This window comes from Hemiscyllium ocellatum, chromosome 24, assembly GCF_020745735.1.
Source record: "Hemiscyllium ocellatum isolate sHemOce1 chromosome 24, sHemOce1.pat.X.cur, whole genome shotgun sequence".
In the NCBI taxonomy this organism is placed as follows: Eukaryota; Metazoa; Chordata; class Chondrichthyes; order Orectolobiformes; family Hemiscylliidae; genus Hemiscyllium; species Hemiscyllium ocellatum.
Window position 1 is genome coordinate 58,920,445 of NC_083424.1, and position 23,660 is coordinate 58,944,104.

General features: G+C 42.1%; 1 protein-coding gene across 2 annotated transcripts in view; it reads right to left on the reverse strand.

The window, feature by feature from the left end:
- Window positions 1-23,660, reverse strand: part of rnf185 (ring finger protein 185) — a 155,219-nt gene that overhangs the window by 127,787 nt on the left and 3,772 nt on the right. For both annotated transcript variants that reach the window (XM_060843857.1, XM_060843856.1), the window contains exons 3-5: window positions 11,183-11,295; window positions 10,093-10,147; window positions 1,363-1,480 (exon numbers count right to left, since the gene is read on the reverse strand). In XM_060843857.1, the coding sequence (XP_060699840.1) occupies window positions 1,363-1,480; window positions 10,093-10,147; window positions 11,183-11,295 (286 nt within the window). The remainder of the gene's footprint in view (window positions 1-1,362; window positions 1,481-10,092; window positions 10,148-11,182; window positions 11,296-23,660) is intronic.

Consider the following 23,660-nt stretch of genomic DNA (forward strand, 5'->3'; position numbering starts at 1 on the left):
GAGGGTTCTCAATGGGTAATGTATTATGAATACAAATCATTAAACAGAATCATTGATTCCTAGTTTTCATGCTTGTTTAAAGAGATCTGGATATAGATTTAAAAGGAAAATCAAAACTTGAAAGATTAAGCACTATTTCTTTTACATAATAAGGACCTTACAGTACTCCGTGAAATATGGTCTAAAGAAGATCTAAACTGCTGGAAGTAAGACCGTGAAACTACACAGGCTTTCAAACACTGGGCAGTATGATAGAGAACCTGCTCCTATCCTCACTACATGGACTTCACTACAACAGATACATACAGGCAGGCTGGTTCAATCCATCTCATGTTCTGTGTGCTGGAGGGTTTCAGCTATAGGAGAGGCTGAATAGGCTGGGCTATTTTCCCTGGAACCTCAGAGACTGAGTGGTGACCTTACAGAGGTTTATAGAACATAGAAAAGTACAGCGCAGTACAGGCCCTTCGGCCCTCGATGTTGCGCCGATCCAAGCCCACCTAACCTACACTAGCCCACTATCCTGCATATGCCTATCCAATCCTATCCTATCCAAATTATAAAATCATTAGAGGTATGGATAGGATAAATAGACAAAGTCTTTTCCCTGTGGTGGGGGAGTCCAGAACTAGAGGACATAGGTTTCATGTGAGAGGGCAAAGATAATCAAAGGTACGTGTATGGAATGAGCTGCCAGAGGAAGTGGTGGAGGCTGGTACAACTACAACATTTAAAACGCATCTGGATGGGTATAAGAATAGGAAGCATTGGAGGGAGGTGGGTCAAGTGCTGGCGATTGGATAGGTTAGGTTAGGATATCTGATCAGCATGGACAAATTAGACCAAAGGGTCTGTTTCTGGGCTATACATCTCTATGCTATGAATTGTACACCAGCTAAGAGGCTAGATCAACATCCAGTAATCAGAATCCTCTCATTGGGTTGAATGGGTTACTGGCCAACCACTTTTTCAATATCAGGTCTTCAATATGATTTGTACAAGATCCATGAACAGGTTTATAGTGCTGGAACTGAATGCCACTCTCTTATATCAAAGCTGGAATGCTGAATTAGGCCATTCCCCATCATATGATTTTGCTCTGAATTTTGCTTTAGCAATTTAAGAAATAAGCAAGCTTATTCGATCTTCCTGACTCACTAAACAGCACAATTTGTTTAGGTTGCTTCTGCAATATTCACCAATTTTAAAACTGGAAAGCAACTTTTTTTTAAAAGATATAGCATCGACGGTGGATAAAAGAGAGACTGTGGCACATATGGAAAGCTGGCTTTGTACCTGTCCCATGCGGCACTGGATGTTATCTGGGTAGGATGGGAAAATATAATGATTTTAATTATTTACCTGGAGGTGGGCGGCCATCATTGATGTTAAATGCTGTCGCAAAAATCCCAAATGGAAATGCACCAATCCCAAATGACATCTGGAATCCTCCATCTCCAAATCCAAAACCTTGGAAACCCTGGGAAATAAAATGATTTTGGCAGTAATTGAACATGAAACAGATTATCAAGAACAAGAACAGCATATTCACGATCACAAACAGTTTAACCACGACTATGATGTAATAAAACATGCCATTTCATGAAATTATAAATGACAGCAACAGAACTGGAGGCATCATATTGACAGAAGTAGGGAATTAGGAGACAGAATAAGGATAATGGTAAACAATCTAATTGGACATGATTCCTGTAGGTCTTTCCAGATTCTATAGTGGGGCCTTTGCTTTTGTGATATTAATCAATTTTATAGTTTATCCAAGTTTGCTGACAACATTGTTAGGTTGCGCAGCATACACTGAACAAGTTGTAAAGGGTACAATGCTTAAAGAAACTCCATATTGTAATGTTGGGGGAATGGTTCCTTAATGAGTTAATTTTCCCTGAAAGGTGATTGATTGTAAAAATGTACTTGCTTATCGTAATTGACCATGTGACCTGCCTTTCTGAAAATAAAACACAAGTAAAATGTCAATAAACAGCTCAGTATGCAAGGAGTAGATTCCTGAACATGTTTCTATTTTCAGGCAATATAGTTTCGTGCAAGTTACCTTCATGAACGTTTCTTTCAATCAGGATTGAGTTGAAATTCTATTTGATTGTAAACTAGTAACACCTTTGCTAACTGAAGGATTCGAATAGTGAGTTGGACCTTTTGGTGTGCAAGAGGAGGGGGAGGAATAGAGTGAAAGTGACCAAGAGAGAGAAAGAGTGTGTGTGTCCCGAGTTAAGAATATTAGAACCAGGAGTGATTTTGTCCAGATATAGTCACATTTAAGATTCTTTGTTGAACTGGGAGTCTGCGACCCTTGAATGGTTGGAGCAAATTTGAAGGGACAATAGTGCAAGAAGTAAGCAGATGCTCAAGAAAGCTTAACCATTTATATGAACCTTTGAAATAGTATTTGGACCAAGTGGTTAACCTTTCAACTTCTGTTAGGTATGTGAGATGCGTTTTTGTGTAAGTTAAATGGATGGAAATGATAATGAAGTTCAGTTCAGTTTAGAGCACAAGCAATTGTGTTCACTGTAGCTTTGATACCTTTAATGTTACTGACAAGATAGAGTGTCTTTATTAGCTCTTTCCCATATATTATTTGAGTTTTGTGTAGTAATTTTTGTTTGTTTTATAACAGTGAACCTCATGGGTTTATTCTTTAAGTAAATAACTGGACTTCCAGATTTCTAAAGAAACATAAAATAGCAATATTACTGTGGAGATCATAACTGGGACCACTGAGTAAACCTACTGCTTACTCTTTCCTCCTCCACTCCCCCATCATATGCTAAGCTTTTCCAAGTTACAATCAAGAACAGTCACTGGATCTGAAACGTTAACTCTACTTTCTCTCCATAGATGTTACCAGTCCTGCTGAGATTTTCCAGCAATTTCTGATTTTGTTAAAGGAATGTCTAGATTACTTATAGTTTAAAAGAGAGATGATTGAGTTTAAGTTTTAAATCAAAATAAGGGCAACTATATGGACACAAAGGCTGAGCCGGCTGAAGTTAACTGGCTTCTACACTCGGGGTTACTTCTATTAAAAACACAGGCAGACATTTAAGAGGATATTTCAAAGCACTCAGAGTAATTATATTCTTACAATAAAGAAAAAAATGTAAAGATAAGGTCGATCATCTGTGGATAACTCAGTAAATGAGGGAAAACATCAAACTTTAGAAAAAGTCGAAGACTGGCAGCGATGAGTGTTAGGTGAGTTAAGTGATCAGAATATAAAGAAAAGCACAGAATGACAAAAAGATTGACCAGGGAAGATATTAAGGTGGTGAGAGGAAGGTAGTTAGCAATGTAAAAATGGATAGTCAGAGTTTCCACAGTTATTTGAAGAGGGGACGGATCAGCCATGATCCAGTTGAACGGCTGGCTTGAGGGAATGATTAGTCTATGTCTCCACCTATATCTCAAATTCTCCAGCTTACAGTTAGTTTTGCCACTTTTGATTGTCTCAGTTTTGATTGAATAAGCTTTCTGACTGCCATTGTCAACCATGAGTGGTTCATCCTTCTCTCTGAGTCCATTCTTTTTTACCAGACTAAACCTTTGCTATACATTATGAAATTACTACTTTAATGCCTGCCACTCCTCACTACTGTTTTCCCAGTCTGCTTTAGACAACTCTTTCATCATAGCTCTGTAATTGTCTCATTTAAGTTGAGGATACTGGATTGAGGCTGGAGTTACTTAAAGGATCCCTAACCACGAGATCTCCTGTTAATCCTACCTCATTCCCTAATCCCAGATCTGAAGTAACCCGTTCCTGATACATTGTGAATGTGCTGTTCTAAAAACAATCCCTAATGCACCCTATAAATTTGTTTTGCATTTTACTTATGCTCATTTGATTTGTTCAGTCAATATGTAGATTAAAATCATCCAAGACAATTGGAGTGCATTTCTTACATACCTTCATTACTTGCCGATTTAAATTTCATGCTAGTGGGGCAACTCTATGGGGTCCTACGGACAACTCCCACCAGTGACTTTATTCCCTTGTTCTGCCCTATTTCCATCAAAACTGATTCCACATCATAGTCTTATTGCACATATATCGTTACTAATGACTGCACTGATACCTTCCTTTACTAATACTACTGCATCACCTTTTTCTTTCTGCCTATTTTCTGAACCATCGAATATCCTTGAAATTGTGTTCCAAATCCTAGTCATCCTGTACCCAATTTGGTTTCACCATATTATTTACGCCATTTCTAATTTCTGCTGCACTCTGCTTATATCTTCTGCCCCTGCTCATCACATTTTGATTATTATTTGCTTCTTTACTACCTTCTATTTTTGCGCTCTCTTTCTTTTTGATATTTTAGGAACTCCCCTCAATTGAATTTTCCCTCCTCTCCTCTCCTCTCCCTTGAATCCCTACCCACAATCCTAGTTATATGATTCGCCTCCATGGTTAAAATAAAGTCTGTCCCATTGGAATATCTCTCTCATCCCCCCAGTATTGGTGCCAGTGCCCTATGACACACAACTGTTTCTCCCTTATTTCCACATGAATTGATTGAAGCAAGTAACAAACTAGATGAATACTGGACAGAAATGGAAAAGCTGAGGAAAGGCATGTAGAATGGGAACAGTCTTTTTGGAACTTGTTTCTGTGTGAACTCTTCTATGATCTTGGCTCAAATGCAGCCACAGTTTCTAATTACAATTCTGTCATTCTCAAAAATAGTGTGTGATTGTGAGGAGCTTTGTTTCCCCATGTTTGAACAGATTGCCAACTCCCATGGAGAATCAAAACTCATATAAAGGTGTGGCAGAGCTTTCTGGATAATCATGACCCACATTGATGTTCAGTATTCATGGCAGAGGGAAAAATTAAACCAGAAAAACCTTCTGTCCACTTCCTAGGTCAGAGTCAGGACAACATCGAATGGTTACAACACACCTGAGGCCAAATAACTTGCCAAATGTATATGAAGTCTCGACAAGTTAGCGCCACTCTGTTGTTTTGTGTCCCCCCCCGAGAGCCCTGATTTATTTGCTTTATTCAGTGGGAGCTTGAATTCAACCTGCCTCCACCATCCTCAAGAAAGTACAACCCAAATCCGAATTATTACAAATGTCAAACACTTTTCTTCAAAAATAAATATTGCTTAGGACAAGTGCTACTGGATCTTTTATGTACACATGAAGCCACAGTTTAACCTTAGTTAGGAACTGTGGCTGACTTTGTAGACATCCACCCCCCACATAGAATATGCAACAACCAACTGGGTCAAACAGATTGTCCTTATTCTAGTGCTAGTGAGGGAGGAACAGAGAGCGAGTGCAGCTAAACACGTGGTTACAGGTCTGGAGCAGGAGGGAGGGCTTCAGCTACGTAGATCATTTGGGCACCTTCTGGGGCAGGTGGGACCTGTACATGAAGGACGGGTTGCATTTAAACTGGAGGGGCACTAATGTCCTGGGGGGAGATTTGCTCGAGCACTTTGGGAGAGTTTAAACTAATTTGGCAGCAGGATGGGAACCTGAGCTACAAATCCGAGGATGGGATCATTGTTAAATGGGTAGAAATAGAATGCAGGGAGTTTGTTAGGAAGGATACACAATTGATAAGGCAAAGGGATGGGTGAAAGTGTGTTCATTTCAATGCAGGAGTGTCAGGAATAAGCGTGATGAATGTACAGCATGGATCAGTACTTGGAACTAAGATGTTGCGGCCATAATGGAGACATGGATTTCATTGGGGCAGGAATGGTTGCTGGAGGTTCCAGGGTTTAGATCTTAAAAAGAACAAGGGAGGTGGAATTGATAAAAGAGGAGAGGGAGTAGCATTGTTAATTAGACAGTGCATCACAGCTGCAGAAAAGGGGGTTGTTGAGGAGGGTTTGTCTACTGAGTCAGGATGGGTGGACGTCAGTAACAGAAAAGGAGCAGTCACTTTATTGGGAATTTTCCACAGACCCCCTCAATAGCAGCAGAGAGACAGAAGAACAGATTGGATAACAAATCTCAAAGGTGCAGATGTAACATAATTGTTGTTACAGAATGGGTGACTTCAACTTCCCCAATATTGATTGGAACCTCCTTAGAGGGTCTGGATGGAGACGATTTTGTCAGGTGTTTCCAAGAAAGATTCCTGACTCAATATGTAGATGGGCCGACTAGGGGGAGGCCATATTGGATTTGGTGGTAGGCAACGAGCCAGGCCAGGTGTCACATCTCTCAGTGGGACAGCATTTCGGTGACAGTGACCACAACTACCTCACCTTGACCATAGCCATGGTGAGACAGATGGGAGAATTTAATTGGGGGGAGGGCAAATTATACTGCTATTAGATAGGAGCTGTCGAGTATAAATTGGGAACAGTTGCTCTACGGGAAATGCACAACAGAAATGTGGACGATATTTAAGGAGCACTTGTGAGCGTTGGATAAATTTGTCCCAATGAGACAGGCAAGGAGTGGTAAGGTGAAGGAGCCTTGGATGATGACAGGAGTCATAGAGATGTACAGCATGGAAACAGACCCTGCAGTCCAACTTGTCCAGGTTGACCAGTTATTCTAACCCAATGTAGTTCCATTTCCCAGCACTTGGCCAATATCCCTCTAAACTCTTCCTATTCACATACCCATCCAGATGCCTTTTAACTGCTGTAATTGTACCAGCCCCCACCACTTTCTCTTGCAGCTCATTCCATACACGCACCACCCTCTGCATGAAAACATTGCCCCTTAGGTCCCTTTTATATCTTTTCCCTCTCACCCTAAACCTTTGCCCTCTATATCTGGACTCCCCCACCCCAGGGAAAGACTTTGTCTATTTCTCCTATCGAAGCCCCTCATGATTTCATAAACATTGATAAGGTCACTCCTCAGCCTCTGACCCTCCAGGGAAAACAACCCCAGCTTATTCAGCCTTTCCCTATAACTCAAATCCTCCAACCCTGGCAACATCCTTGTAAATCTTTTCTGAACCCTTTCAAGTTTCACAACATCCTTCCGATAGAATTGCATACAATATTCCAAAAGTGGCCTAACCAATGTCCTGTACAGCTATAACATGACCTCCCGACTTGCTACTCAATGCTTCTCATTAAGAGGAAGAAGGAAGCTTACTTATAGTTGAGGAAGGAAGGATCTGGTACAGCTATAGAGAATTACAGGGTAGCTAGGAAATAACTCAAAATGGGCTGAGGAGAGCTAGAAGATTGCATGAAAAAGCCATGGTTGAAAGGATTAGAGAAAAGTGTTCTACACTTACGTGAGGAATAAGAGAATGATCAGGGAGAGGGTTAGGCCGATCAGGGATAGTGGAGTCTGAAGAAATGGGGAGGCCCTAAATGAGTTTTTTTGCTTTAGTATTCACTAGAGAGAGGGACCTTGTTGATAGAGAGAATACCGTGGACCAGGTTAATAGGCTTGAACAGATGGATATTGAGAAACTGGATGTGCTGGAAATTCTGGGAAGCATCAAGATAGATAAGTCCCCAGGTCTGGACCAGATGTATCCAAGGTTACTACGTGAAGCGAGGAATGAGATTGCTGCACCTCTGATGATGATCTTTGCATCCTCACTCTCCACGTGAGTAGTACTGGATGATTGGGGGAAGGTGAATGTTGTTCCTCTGTTCAAGAAAGGGAATAGGGAAATCCCTGGGAATTACAGAACAGTCAGTCTTACGTCTGTGGTAAGCAAGGTATTGGAACGGATTCTGAGAGATAGGATTTATGACTATTTGGAAAAACATAATTTGATTAGAGATAGTCAGCATGGTTTTGAGAGGGGCAGGTCATGCCTCACAAGCCTTATTGAGGTCTTTGAGGATGTGACGAGACAAGCTGACGAAGGTCGAGCAGTGGGTGTGGTGTATTTGGATTTCAGTAAGGCATTTGATAGAGTTCCCCATGGTAGACTCATTCAGAGAGTGAGGAGGTATGGGATACAGGGACATTTGGCTGTCGGGATACAGAGTTGATTGGCAAAAAGACAGCGAGTGGTAATGGATAGGAAATATTCCGCCTGGAGGTGGGTGACCAGTGGTGTCCCGCAGGGATCTGTTCTTGGACCTCTGCTCTTTGCAATTTTTAAAAATAACTTGGATGAGGAAGTAGAAGGGTGGGCTAGTACGTTTGCCAATGACACAAAGGTCGGTGGTGTCATCGATGGTGTTGAGGGCTGTTGCAAGCTACAACAAGACGTTGACAGGATACAAAGCTGGGCTGAGAAGTGGCAGATGGCGTTCAACCTGGATAAATGTGAAGTGATTTGTTTTGGAAGGTTGAATTTGAATGCTGAATATAAGGTTAAAGTCAGGATTCTTGGCAGTGTGAGGGAATAGTGGGATCACGGGGTTCACGTACATAGATCCCTCAAAGTTGCCACCCAAGTTAATAGGATTGTTAAGAAGGTGTATGGGACTGACACACATGCACTCACACAGAAACACACAATCACTCAACACACGTGCACAGACACACACCCACACACACATGCACTCACGCACACCCACCCACAAAAAAAAAATAAAAAATAAAAAGAAGGTGTATGGTGTTTTGGCTTTCATTAGGAAGGGGATTGAGTTTGAGAGCCGCGAGGTTTTGCTGTAACTCTATAAAACCCTGGTTAGACCACGTTTGGAATATTGTGTCCAGTTCTGGTTGCCTCATTATTGGAAGGATGTAGATGCTTTAGAAAGGCTGTAGAGGAGATTTCCCAGGATGCTGCCTGGATTGGAGGGCATGTCTTATGAAGAAAGGTTGAGTGAGCTACGGCTTTTCACACTGGAGAGAAGAAAGAGAGGTGACTTGATATAGGTGTACAAGATAAAGAGAGGCATAGGTAGAGTGGATAGCCAGCGACTTTACCCCAGGGCAGAAATGGCTGTCATGATGGGTAATAATTGTAAGGTGACTGAAGGAAGGTATAGGGGAGATAGGTTCTTTATGCAGAGTGTGGTGGGTATGTGGAATGCACAGCCAGTGGTGGTAGTAGCGTCAGAGACATTAGGGACATTTAAGTGACTGCTGGACAAGCACATGGATGGCAGTAAATTGAGGGATGTGTAGGTTCGGTTGATCTTAGATTAAGCTAAATGCTCGGCACAACATTGTGGGCCGAAGGGCCTGTACTGTGCTGTACTATCCTTTGTTCTATATTATCCCGCCTGTCTTTTCCATATTCCTTTCTTTCTCAAGTATTGATCTAGTTTCCTTTTGAAAATACCTAAGCTATTCACTTCAACCATTTCGATGGTAACAAGTTTAGCTTTTGGTGCTTTCGTCCACCAACTTAAACTGGTCTCTAGTTCTCTTTTGCCAATGGAACAACCTTTCCCCTCATCTACTCCGTCCAAACCCTTCATTAGTTTTCACTCAGCTTTCTCTTCTCTTTAAGGAGAACAGCTTCAGCATCTCCAATTTATCCACATAATTGGAGTTCCTCTTCCCAGAAACCAACCTCTTGGGAAAACTCTAAGCAGACAGATAGCATTCTCCTCACCTCTTTGGTTGGGTCAGGGTAGGGAATCAATGTGGATAGATGAAGTTGAAATACAAACCAAGTTTGATGTAATTGACTGGCAGATTATTTGAATGAACTATGGATCCATTGAGACTCTATGCTTGGTCTCAGCAGAAAGATGTGATAACGGATTTTTTTTGCAGTATTTATGCCTTTATGATTTTAAAGAGAAACTGATCTGATTAAAATGAGAATTAAAAATCTATTTAAATTCTGAAGAACCTGAGGAGAAGGATTTTAAAAAATGGCAATATGCCCGATGTGGTGGTAGATATTGCTTCAAAAGCGTTGGATAAATAACTAGAGAAAAATGCAGGGTTCTGAGAGAAGAGGGTGGGAATGGGATTAATGAATTGAAGAAACAGGTGCAGATTCAGTGGACTGGATGGTTTACTTTGAAGGGCTGAATGGTCCACTCCCAATCCAGAGTTGTGTCAGAAGCGTAGAACAAACACAAAACAGGTCCATTATCCCAGCCACCACAAACAATTCACCTTATCCCCTCACTTCTGTGTCCCTCCTCCCATTTTGTCTCTGCATCTTGTGTCCAGAAATGAAAGTGCACTCACCCCTCTACTCTCTGGCTCAGGTCTCTGGCCTTGCGGTCTCGGAGGAGTTTTCTCTCTGAAATTGAACAATAGTAGACAAGATATAATGTTGGCAATGATGTGCAAGAATGAATCAAATTGATTCTGATGAAATTTGAATGTTCAAACCAAGAAAATTATAACATTCCATAAATTTCATGAACTGATCATTCAAAAGCAAACTGAGAGGAGACAGAGAGGACATGAAATGTCAAGAATGCGGCTGTCAATTATGATCCTGCACATCTCAAGCAGCAAGGGGAACCAGGTGAATTCTGAAGAGCCCTTGAGGCAGTTTTGCAGGCAATGAGAGTAAAATTGTTCAAATGAAAAATGACATTCACAAGGCCACATTTACTGTGGCCATCTGTAGGTCAGACCTGAAGGGTGTGCTGAACACCTTTTGTAATGGCATCGATATCATTTTTGACAATAGCCTGGCAGCCTATAGCGCCATTGCCCTCCTGCTAGCCATAAAATGAACACTGAGACTGTTTAAAGCCTGTTGCTAACTTGTTACTCAGTTCACATTCAGCATCTTTTAGAAATCTTAATGCAATGTCTTATGTGTCCACAGCACTGTCTTTATGTCAAACTTCTAATCAACACTGTACCAGGAACAATGATGACGATTACCACAGTCCCAGAAGTTTATCATATGTTTTGAACTTCCAAACAAATTTTTATTTATGTGCAGGGTTCTTTCACGTTATTGTTTCAATGTGGCTGTCAAAACAATCAAAGCAGTCTGAGGGAGTCAGGACTGGTCAGAGTGTCTTCAATTTGTTTTAGCCTGGTGAGCCAATTCTGCAAAGGACAGAAATTCTTTGGAAGGCCACGAACAATCTATCACTTTGCATTCTCATCCACCTTATTGCTTTCATTCCCACTAACAAAACAAAGTAACACAGTTAACATGCATAGTTTTCACATCTGGAAGAAGCATCCTATGGAGTTTGTAATCGACCTCTGAGAATTTAGTGAATGGCATCAAGATGCAACCAAGGGAAGGATTTACATAACAAATTGTGACAAGTCTGCCCAGGTTTCATTTTGCTGCTTTGGAACTCACCTTGGATCCTGCTGGCCTGTGCTTCCTCTTCCATAAAGGGGAATTACTTTGTCTCGACTAATTCCTGCTTTGCAAACAGGGCAAACCTGTCGATTCGGTCTGGTTTCTAACCACTGTCAGAAAATGAACATCAGAGCTTTCAATTAGTAATAATATTATCACAGAGAAAAGAGACAAAGAAAATTACATTTCCAACCTAATTGTAGAGAAAATGAAGAACAAGACATTTTTACAGTAAAAATATACTAATTTCTACGTTGCTTAATGGAGGCATGAGCCTAATGCAACACAATTGCTTTTATTAAATGCATTATTTGAAAAGCTGTGAGTTTCTTATTTTTACAGTGATGCCATTAAAGTTTGAGCAGAAAATGCTCAACCCTAGATGACTGGAATTTGAACATTACGGAAACTAGGAACAGAAAGATTTCTGGATGAAAAATAGCCCAAATCCACTTTGTTTGCTTTCTTCACTGCATGCTACCATAATGGGAGTTGTTGTCTCATGTCAGAAATTAATCTTGATCTTTTAGTCTATCTCAACTCCAGGTGAAGAAACTCCAATAATGGAGAACTTTGGCATCTTGCAGTTACAGGTCCTTCTGCTATAATGCAACAATTGTGTTGGTCTACAACCTCACACTATGGAAAACTGCTGAAAAAATTGTGCTGTAGAAGATCACTAATAGAAAATCACTATACCTGTTCAGTGGAAAGTTTGCATTATCCAAACAACACTCACAATTCATCAATTGCATTATAGACAATTTGCACTGACAAAATGCATGTCATAGCAGAACGACCTGTAGTATTTCATTCCTGGTCTGGCTGGATCAGTTCACAATATTTGCCACTTAAGTGCTGACTGAAGATTCAGGGATTTATCCTGGAACTGGTTGGAGGGTTTGAGGTATAGGGAGAGGCTTGATAGACTCAGACTTTTAAAATTGGCGTGCAGGAGGTTGAGGAGTGACCTTAAAGACGATTATAAAATCATGAGAGACATAGATAAAGTCTTTTCTCTAGGATATGGGAGCTCAAAACTAAACAGCATAGGTTAAGGTGAAAGGAGAAGGATTTAAAAAGGGACCTGAGGGGAAACTTTTCTCACAGACGGTTGCTCCTGTGTGAAATGAACTGCCTGAGGAAGTGGTAGATGCAGGTACAGTTACAACATTTGAAAGACATTTGGACATGTACATGAATATGAAATGTCTGGATGGATATGGGCCAATCACAAGCAAATGGGACTAGTTTAGCATCGTTGGCATGGACGAGTTAGACTGAAGGATCTGTTTCTGTTCTGTAGGATTCTGTGACAACGATCCAAAGCTCACCAACCTCTACCAATATGATCATTTTATTCTTCAAAATTCCAGACTCATTCGATACAAGCTCCTTTGAAGGAAAGCCTATTGCAGGCAATCAACATGGCAAACCCCTAAAGGCAAATTTTCTTTAGATGTAGAAACCAAAGCAATACTTGTGCTCGAGCAATACACAAGTACAACAACTTGCTTTATTGATTACCCATTTTATGTGGTGTGTTGTCAAATATCTCTCATGCCAGCTAACTTCAAAGTAATAGAACAAAATGTCAAAGATATGAAGAATTCTAATATTAAAGAGACTAATGATAGCTAAATCCCCAGGACGTAATTCTGCAAATACAGAATTTGAGAAGATATCAAGAGTATGATGAAGAAAAAGGAGGCATATGTTAAGTACAGAGCATTAGAAACAGCAAACACCCTTCAAAGGTATGGAGTGCATGGGGTGTTGCTTAAACAAGGAGGGCAAAGATGTACCATGATATGTTACTGGCAGATAGGATTAAGGAAAGTCCCAAGGCTCTTTATAAATATATTAGGAGTAACAAGGGGACCTATTAGAGACCAAAGGAGCAACCTGCGCGTGGAGCAAAAGGAAGTGGGTGTGGAATTAAATGAGAATTTCTCATTTGTATTCACAAAGGAAAAAGACATTGTAGCTCGCAATTTCAGTTGGAATGGTGAGGTTCTAGAACAAAGATTAATAAGCAAGAGGTGTTAGGATTTTATTTGGCCTAAAGGTACATAAATCTCCAGGACCTGCAGCGATGCCTGCCAGGGTGCTATAAGAGACAAAAGAGGAGATTGTTGGGGCCTGGTGGAGATACTTCACTGGCCACAGGTGAAGTTGAAATTACTGGAGGATAGCTGACATGGTTCCTTTGATCAATAAGGCAACAAGGAATGTACTAGATAATTATTCAGCGATAGGGAAATTATTGGAAAAAAATTCAAAGGGATAGGATTAATCAATACTTTGAAAAGGCAGGGCATTGGTCAAGGAAAGTCAGCACTGTTTTGTCAGAGAGAGATCTTGTCTGAATTAGTCAACTGCGATTTTTTGAAAAACTGACTGAATATGTTGAGGGTATTGCAGTTGATTTACTTCAGACTTCAGTAAACCTTTGACAAAGTCCCACATAGCAGGCTGGTCCAAAAGTAAGAGCCCAGTGCAGCCAAGGCAAGATGCCAAACTGGATCCAAAACTGGCTTGTAATTAGGAGGCAAAGGGTGCTGTAGAGGGAAGTTTTGTGATCAGAAGCCTGTGACCACAGGGATCCATATTGGACCTTTGCTGTTTGTTATCTATGTTTACTACTTGTATGTGAGTGTAGAAGGTATAATTAGTAAGCTAGTAAATGAATGAAAATTGGTGGTGCTATTGATAGAGAGGTGGCCTCGGGCTAGTCTGATATTGATCAGCTGATAAATTGGGCAGAGCAACAGCAGATGAAATTTACTCCTGATAAACAACACATTGGTGTCAGCATTCCACTATTGGAGGTTTAACAAAGGAAAGATTTACACAATGAATGATAGGTCCCTAGGGAATACTGAGGAACAAAGGGACCTTAACATACAAGTCCACAGATCCTTAATGGTGTAGACAGGGTAGTGAAGACAGCAAACTGGATGCTTGCCTTCATTAGCCAGGGTATAAAAAATAGGAGCAAGGAAGTCTTGCTACAACATCATAAATCAGTTAGGCCACAGATGGGATACTGTATAAAGTTCTGGCCACTATTGGAAGGACATGATTGCAAAAAGATTCACCTGAATGTTGCAGGGGAGGAAAAGTCTCAGTTTTGAGGAGAGACTGGATAGCCTGGATGTGCTTTCCTTGCAGCTGTGAAGGCTGAGGGAGTGATCTGATTGAGGTATACAAATCTATGAGAGGTAAACACAGTTGATCAGAATTTTTTCCCTATGGTGGATATGTCTAAGACCAAGAGGGCATACTCTTAAGGTGTGGAGTAAGTGAACTAAGAGGAGCTCCAAGGTAAAGATTTTTCATCCTGAGGGTAGTGGAAATATGGAACATCCTGTCTGAGGGAATGATGGAGGCAGGTCGTCTCGCAACATTTAAGAGGACAAGCACTTAAATGCTAAGGCATCAAGGCTATATACCAAATGTAGGTAAAGTGAATTAGTGCAGTCTGGTGTTTGCTGGTTGGCAAAGGCATGATGAGCCTGTTTCTAACCTGTACGACTTTAGGTTGGACTATGATGTGGGAAATATGGAGAGTTTGGACGCACTGGTGAATTTAAAAGTGGATAAATTGCCACATCTGGATGAGTTTTAATTAGGCGGCTATAGAAGAATGAGGAAGAAATTACAGGGCTCTGTCCCAAAGTTTTAAATTGTGTCTGGTCACAGGGGAGGTGCCTGAGGACTGGAGGTTCCATTTTATAGGAAGGGTGGTAGAGGTAGTCCGATAGGGAAGCATTTGGAGAAAATAGTCAGAGAGAATTAATCTCCATTTAGAGAGGTAAGGTTTAATCAGATACAGTCAGCATGGCTTTGTCAGAAGGACGTCATGCCTAACAAATCTGTTGGAATTTTTGTGGGGCTGATCAAGCGCTTGGATGATGGTCGGGCAGTTAAAACAGTTAATATGGATTTCAACAAAGCATTTGACAAGGTGCCACATGGAAAACTGAGAGAAGGTAAAAACTCCAATGGAATAAATGGAACTTGGCAAAGTTGGCTTCGTGGTAGGAGGCAGAGGGTGGTGATAAAAGGCTGTTTGTGTGACTGGAGTCTGGTTTTCAGTGACATACCAGGATCTGTGCTGGGTCCCTTATGGTTTCTGACATTCATAAATGATGAGAATGTGGAAAAATGAGAAGTACGTTTGTGGATGATACAGACTGGCAGGGTTGTTGACAATGAGGTGGAAGGTCATAGTTATAGAGTCCTACAGCATGGGGACAGGCCCTTCAGCCCAAACTGGTCCATGCCGAACAAAATGTCCATCAACGCTAACCCCATTTCCCTACAATTGGCCATGTATTTGTCCAAATGCCTTTTAAATGTTAACGTACCAGCCTCAACCACTTCTGCAGGCAACTCATTCCATATGCATACCACCCTCTGTGTAAAAGAAGTTGCCCCTCAGGTTCCCTCTTATTTTCTCCCTCTCTAATTTTAAACTGATGCCCTCTAGACCTTGATTCCTGATCCTGGGAAAAAGACAGTACATTCATTCTATCCATGGCTTTCATGATCATATACACTTCTATAGGATCCACCCCTCAATCTCATATGCACTAAACAAAAAAGTCCTAGCTTGTCCAACCTCTCCATATAACTCAGACCCTTGAGTCCCGGCAACATCTTTGTAAATTTCTTCTGCACTCTTTCCAGTTTAATACCATCCTTCCTATAGCAAGGTGACCAAAACCACACACAATACTCCAAGTGTGGCCTCACCAATGTCCTGTACAACTGCAACATAACTTCCCAACTTCTATACTCAATATCCTGACTGATGAAGGCCAGTGTGTCAAAAGCCTTCTTCGCTGCCCTGTCTACCTGTAACTCCACTTTCAGAGAACCGTGCTCCTGAACTCCAAGGTCCCTCTGTTCCACTACACTCCTTAAGGCCCTACGATTCACCATGAAACTCCTACCTTGACTTGACTTTCGAAAATGCAAGACCTCACACTTATCCATATTAAATTATATTTGCCCTTTTTCAGGCCACATCCCCAGGTGATCAAGGTCCTGCTGCAATTTCTGTAACCTTCTTCACTGTTCACAGTACTGCCTATTTTAGTGTCATCACCAAACTTACTAACAATACCTTGTATATTCTCATAAAATCATTGATATATATAATAAACAGCAACGGGCCCAGCACTGACCTCCTCGCGGTAGAGGGCATCGTTAGCCTCAGCACCACCTTCCTAACCTGCAATCTTCTTCCTGACCTCTCCGCCCCCACCCCACTCCGGCCTATCACCCTCAACTTGACCTCCTTCCACCTATCACATCTCCATCGCCCCTCCCCCAAGTCCCTCCTCCCTATCTTTTATCTTAGCCTGCTGGACGCACTTTCCTCAATCCTGATGAAGGGCTTATGCCCGAAACATCGAATTTCTTGTTCCTTGGATGCTGCCTAACCTGCTGCCCTTTTCCAGCAACACACTTTCAGCTCTACTCCTAATCAAACCCTATCTTTCCAAATGCATGTACATCTTATCCCTCAGAATCTTCTCAAGTAACATATCTACTGCAGATGTTAAGCTTGCTGGTTTATAATTCACAGGTTTTTCTTTGCAGCTGCTCTTGAATGAGAGCACAACATTCACTACCCTCCAGTCTTCCGGGATCTTATCCGTGGCTAATGATGATGCAAAAATATCAGCCAGGGCTTCCACAATTTCTTCTCTCGCCTCTTCCAGGGTTCTTGGCTATATCTGGTCAGGACCAGGAGATTTGTCCACCTTCATACATTCTAGTATGTCCAACACCTCCTCTACTATGATATGGACTGTTTGAAAGATATTACCACTAACTTCCCCAAGTCTTCATGTCTCTCTCCATGATAAATATTCATTGAGGAACTCACCCACCTCCTGCGGGTTCACACATACACGTCCACTTTGGTCCGTGAGGGATCTACTGTGTCTCCCTAGTTATTTTCTTTCCTTTAATATACTTAGAAAACCTCTATGGATTCATTCTAATCTTCTCAGCCAAGGCTATCTTGTGAACCCTGTACGCCTTCCTGATTTCCTTCTTCAGTAAACTCCTGTATCCGCTACATACCTTCAGGGATTCCCTAAATCCCAGTTGTCTGTACCTGACCCATGCTTCCTTTTTTCTGGTCAGAGCCTCAATATCTCTTGTCATCCAGGGTTCCCTATTCCTGCCAACCTTGCCTTTCACCCTCACAGGAACTTACATACCTTGAACTCTAACTGTCTCTCTGTAAATGCCTCCCACTTGTTGGAGGTCCCTTTGACTGCAAAAAAGCTACTCTAATCCTCCTGTCTCATTCCATGAAAATTCACCTGGCCCCAATTTAGAACTTGAACCTGTGAACTAGTTTTGTCCCTGTCCATAACTATTTTAAAATTAATAGAACTATGGTCACTGTTCCCAAAGAGCTGCACCAATGTCACCTGTCCTGCCCTATTTCCCAAGAGCAGGTCGAGTTTTGCCCCTTCCCAAGTAGAATCCCCTGTATACTACTTGAGGAAACTTTCCTGAACACACTTAAATTCCACGCCATTTAAGCCTTTAATGCAATGGCAGTGCCAGTTTATGTTCGGAAAATCCCCTATGACAGCCCTATTGCTCTTGCAGGTATCCCATGTCTACTTGCATATTTGTTCCTCTAATTCCCATTGACTATTTGGGGACCTATAGTACAACCCCAATAACATCTCCATTCCCTCCTTATTTCTTAGCTCCACCCACAAAGCCTCATTGGATGATCCTTCAGTTATTTCATCTCTGACTACTGCTGTTAGACTTGCCTTATTCAAAAGTGAAACGCCCTGTCCCTTCTTTCCACCACGTCTGTCACACCTAAAGTATCTGTGCCCTGGCATATTAAGCTGCCATTCCTGTCTCTCCCTTGGCCACATTTCTGTATTGGCTATAATAACCCAGTCCCATGTACCTATCCAAGCGATGAGTTCATTGGCCTTACCGGACTTTGAAAAAGATGCAATTTAACCCAACAGGCATTCCTCGCTCCCCACTGTGTTCCAGCCTGATATGTTTCTTCACTTTATTATTTCTGATTACTCTATCTCCTTCCAGCCTCACACCTGCCTCCCTGCTGTTGAGGATTACCCTGCCACCAATCTTATTTCAACCCTCCTTTGTAACACTAGCAAACCTGGCCCCCAAGATATTGATCCCCCTCCAATTCAGGTGCAAGGTGTTAGATTACAAAAGATATAAATGGATTGATTGATCAACTGGGCAGATTAATTGCAGATGGAATTTAACTCTGATACATGAGGAAATACAACTTGGAAGAAGGAACAAGACAAGGAAATAATAAATGGCAAGATACTAGGTGGTTTAGAAGAAGAGAGATGTTGGGGTGCTTGCCCACAGATATCTGAAGTAGCAGGACAGGTTACTGGGGTATTTTTTTAAAGCTGAAAATGTGTTGCTGGAAAAGCGCAGCAGGTCAGGCAGCATCCAAGGAGTAGGAGAATCGACATTTCGGGCATGAACCCTTCTTCAGGAATGGGATGAGGGTGTCACTGGCTAGGCAGCATTTATTGCCTATCCCTTACTCCCCAGAGGGCAATTAAGAGTCAACCACATTGTTGTGGGTCTGGAGTTACATGTAGGCCAGACCAGGTAAGGATGGCAGTTTCCTTCCCAACCGACATTAGTGAACCAGATGGGTTTTCCCCGACAATTGACAGTGGATTCATGTCATCATTAGACTCTTAATTCCAGATTTTCTTTATTTTTTAAAAATTGAATTCAAACTCCACCATCTACTGTGGTGGGATTCGAACCCAGGTCTCCAGAACATTATCTGGGTCTCTGATTTAAGAAGGTATTAGGAACACTTGCAGTTGTGACACAGGTTATAGAGCAAGAAGGTTACATTGGAATTGTATAGAACTTTTGTTAAGCCACAGCTTGGGTGCTGTGTGCAATTCTGATTTCCACTATGGGAAGAATGTGATATTATTGCAGGGGGTGTAAAGGAGGTTTATCAGGATGTTGCCTGGGATGGAGAATTTCAGCTATGAAGAGAGGGTGGATAAACTAGGTTTGTTTTTTTTTGAAGCACAGAATGTTGAGGGAGGATCTAATAAAGATGTGTGAAATTATAAGGGGCACAGACAAGGTAAATAAAAAACAGTTGTTCCCCTTAGAAGGTTTACTAACAAGGAGATATAATTTTAAAGTGAAAGGCAGGAGGTTTAAAATGGATTTGAGGAAACATTTGAGGGTGATGGATGTCTGGAATGCACTGTCTATAGAAATAATTAAAGTGGAAAACCGCTCAACCATTAAATAAGCATCATAACATTCAAGGCCATGGTCCTAATGCAGGAAAGAGGATTACTGTAGGTTGCAGTATAGATTTGATGGGCTGAAGGGCCTTTTCCATACTATATGATTCCATGATGTGATGGATTCCACCCTCAAAGTACTAAAGAGAAAATAAATTGTAAAGATTTTAATAGTGATCTTCAAATCATCTCTCAGGAATTGTCAACTAAAAATTGCCAATGCCTCATATTTAAGAATCCTGAAAGGAAGTAGCAATTACTGGGCCTATTAGTCTCCAGGTTCAGGGAGCTTTTTACGGTTTGGTTCGTGATTTAAATAAAAGAATAGAGAGCATACATTCGAGCTTGGTGATGAAACTGGCTGAGGAGGGCCAGTAAATAAGACAGCAGGGAGCAAACATTGCAAAGGGATATGGATAAATTGAGTGAATGTGGGGCTTTGGGGGGAAACTATGACATCAGCATGGGACAATGTATGAATGTCTATGTTGAACTGAATAAAAAAAAAGACATGATTATCTTTCAAATGGCAAGAAGTCAAACTGTGAATGAGAATAGTCATAGCACAGAAAAAGGCCTTTCAGCCCATTGAATCTGTACCAGTCAATAACAAGCACCCAACTATTCTCATCCCATTTGAGAGTCTAGGGTTCAATACAAAACCTCTAATAACTAGTGAATAGAACAAAATAATTTTTAAAAGTCCAGTGAAGCATTGGCCTTTGTCTGAAAGGCCAGAACATAAAGGGATAAAATTTGTGAATAAATAAAAAGCTCCAGCCAGATCTTCTGGAGAGCTATTCTGGGAAGAATTAGCTTGGTGTGGGAGCAGCACAGTATTATCAGGAAGATAATCAGTATCAGATAATACAGCATGTGACATAGACCAGACCTGGATTCAATCGAGAGGATCACTTGCTGAGTATGATACAGAATGAACTGTTAAGTATTCTGAAAGGCCAAAATAGGTTTTCATCAGCAATGGAATCAAGGGCAACGGGGAAAAGACAGGTAAAATGAGGATTCAGATTACCCAAGATATCATTGAAAGGCAGAGCAGACTTGATGGGCTGAATGGCTTACTTCTGCCCCCATGTCTTATCATATAGGGGCATGGGAGGTGTTAAGTACTGTTTGATTGGTGCAAGGTCTTCTGTTTTTACCCAAGAATTTGAACGGACCTCTGAGATATTAGATAAAAGACCTCCTGACCCAAAACAACACAGGAGGAACTCTCATTTGGACAGTGGTTTACATCAGCTCAATCATTCATACATTACAAAACATCATAATTTACACATAGACAATACTTCCAAACTATGAAGTCATACAGATAATTATAATAAAATATATTTTTTGCCTGAGGGATAAATATAGGCCAGGACACAGGACACACTGCAAAGTGAGGACTGCAGATGCTGGAGGGTCAGTGTAGAATAGTGTGGTGCTGGAAAAGCACAGCAGGTCAGGCAGCATCCGAGGAGCAGGAGTCAATGCTTCAGGCAAGCCCTTCATGAGGAATGTAGGCGGGGGGGTGGGGGTGGGGGGTGCAGAGGTAAACTGAGACAAGGGCTGAGAGATAAATAGGAGGCAGGGCTAAAGCTGGGGAAAGGTGATAGGTGGAATGCAGGTGGGGGGGTTATTGCAATAGGTCAGTGGGGAGAGTGGAGTGGATAGGTGGGACAGGTCAAGAGGGAGGGTGTCAAGTTGGAGAGTTGATCTGGGATGAGGTGAGGGGAGGTGAGGGGAGGGGAGATTTGGAAACTAGTGAAGTCAATGTTGATGCCATGTGGTTGAATGGTCCTCTGCCATTTCTGGCATCTACAATTAGACCCCACCACCAAGGTCATATTTCCCTCCCCACCCCTATCTGTGTTCTGCAGAGATCATTCCCTCCAGGACTGCATCATCAGGTACACGCTCCCAACCAACACTCTCCACTCCCAGCACCTTCCCTTGCCACCGCAGGTGTAAAACCTGAGCTCATACCTCCCCCCTCACCTCCATCCAAGGACCCAAAGGATCTTTTAGAACATAGAACAATACAACGCAGAACAGGCTCTTTGGCCCTCGATGTTGTGCCAACCCGTGAGCTATTCTCAGCTCGTCCCCCTACACTATCCCATCATCATCCATGTGCTCATCCAAGGATTGTTTAAATCTCCCTAATGTAGCTGAGTTATTGTGGTTCTGTTCGCCGAGCTGGAAGTTTATGTTGCAAATGTTTCGTCCCCTGGCTAGGAGACATCATCAGTGCTGTGAAGCCTCCTGTGAAGCGCTTCTTTGATGTTTCTTCCGGTATTTATAGCGGTCTGTCCTTGCCGCTTCCGGGTGTCAGTTTCAGCTGTCCGCTGTAGTGGTTGGTATATTGGGTCCAGGTTGATGTGTCTGTTGATGGAGTTTGTGGATGAATGCCATGCTTCTAGGAATTCCCTGGCTGTTCTCTGTCTGGCTTGCCCTATGATAGTAGTGTTTTCCCAGTCGAATTCATGTTGCTTGTTGTCTGAGTGTATGGCTACTAGGGATAGCTGGTTGTGTCGTTTTGTGGCTAGCTGATGTTCATGGATGCGGATTGTTAGCTGTCTTCCTGTTTGTCCTATATAGTGTTTTGTGCAGTCCTTGCATGGTATTTTGTAAACTACATTAGTTTGGCTCATGTTGGGTATCGGGTCCTTTGTTCTAGTAAGTTGTTGTCTGAGCGTGGCTGTTGGTTTGTGTGCCGTTATGAGTCCTAAGGGTCGCAGTAGTCTGGCTGTCAGTTCTGAGACGCTCCTGATGTATGGTAGTGTGGCTAGTCCTTTTGGTTGTGGCATGTCCTCGTTCCGTGGTCTATCTCTTAGGCATCTGGTGATAAAGTTGCGCGGGTATCCGTTTTTGGCGAATACCTTGTATAGGTGTTCCTCTTCCTCTTTTCGCAGTTCTGGTGTACTGCAGTGTGTTGTGGCTCTTTTGAATAGTGTCCTGATGCAGCTTCGTTTGTGTGTGTTGGGGTGGTTACTTTCATAGTTTAGGACTTGGTCTGTGTGTGTTGTTTTCCTGTGTACCCTTGTGGTGAATTCTCCGTTAGGTGTTCTCTGTACTAACACGTCTAGGAATGGGAGTTGGCTATCCTTTTCCTCTTCTCTCACAAATCGGATTCCTGTGAGCTGCTCCCACACTACTATACATCAGGAGCGTCTCAGAACGGACAGCCAGACTACTGCGACCCTTAGGACTCATAACGGCACACAAACCAACAGCCACGCTCAGACAACAACTTACTAGAACAAAGGACCCGATACCCAACATGAGCCAAACTAATGTAGTTTACAAAATACCATGCAAGGACTGCACAAAACACTATATAGGACAAACAGGAAGACAGCTAACAATCCGCATCCATGAACATCAGCTAGCCACAAAACGACACAACCAGCTATCCCTAGTAGCCATACACTCAGACAACAAGCAACATGAATTCGACTGGGAAAACACTAATATCATAGGGCAAGCCAGACAGAGAACAGCCAGGGAATTCCTAGAAGCATGGCATTCATCCACAAACTCCATCAACAGACACATCGACCTGGACCCAATATACCAACCACTACAGCGGACAGCTGAAACTGACACCCGGAAGCGGCAAGGACAGACCACTATAAATACCGGAAGAAACATCAAAGAAGCGCTTCACAGGAGGCTCCACAGCACTGATGATGTCTCCTAGCCAGGGGACGAAACGTTTGCAATATAAACTTCCAGCTTGGCAAACAGAACCACAACAACGAGCACCCGAGCTACAAATCTTCACACAAACTCTGTAGCTGAGTTAACTACATTAGCAGGTAGGGCATTCCACGCCCTTACCACTCTCTGAGCAAAGAACCTGCCTCTGACATCTGTCGTAAATCTATCACCCCTCAATTTGTCGTTACGCCCCCTCGTACAAGCTGACATCATCATCCTAGGAAAAAGACTTTCATTGTCTACCCTACTCTGATCATCTTGTATTTCTCTATCAAATCCTCTCTTAGCCTTCTTCTTTCCAATGAGAACAGACCCAAGTCTCTCAGCCTTTCCTCATAAGACCTTCCCTCCAGACCAGACAACATCCTCGTAAATCTCCTCTGCACCTTTTCCAATGCTTCCACATCCATCCCAAAATA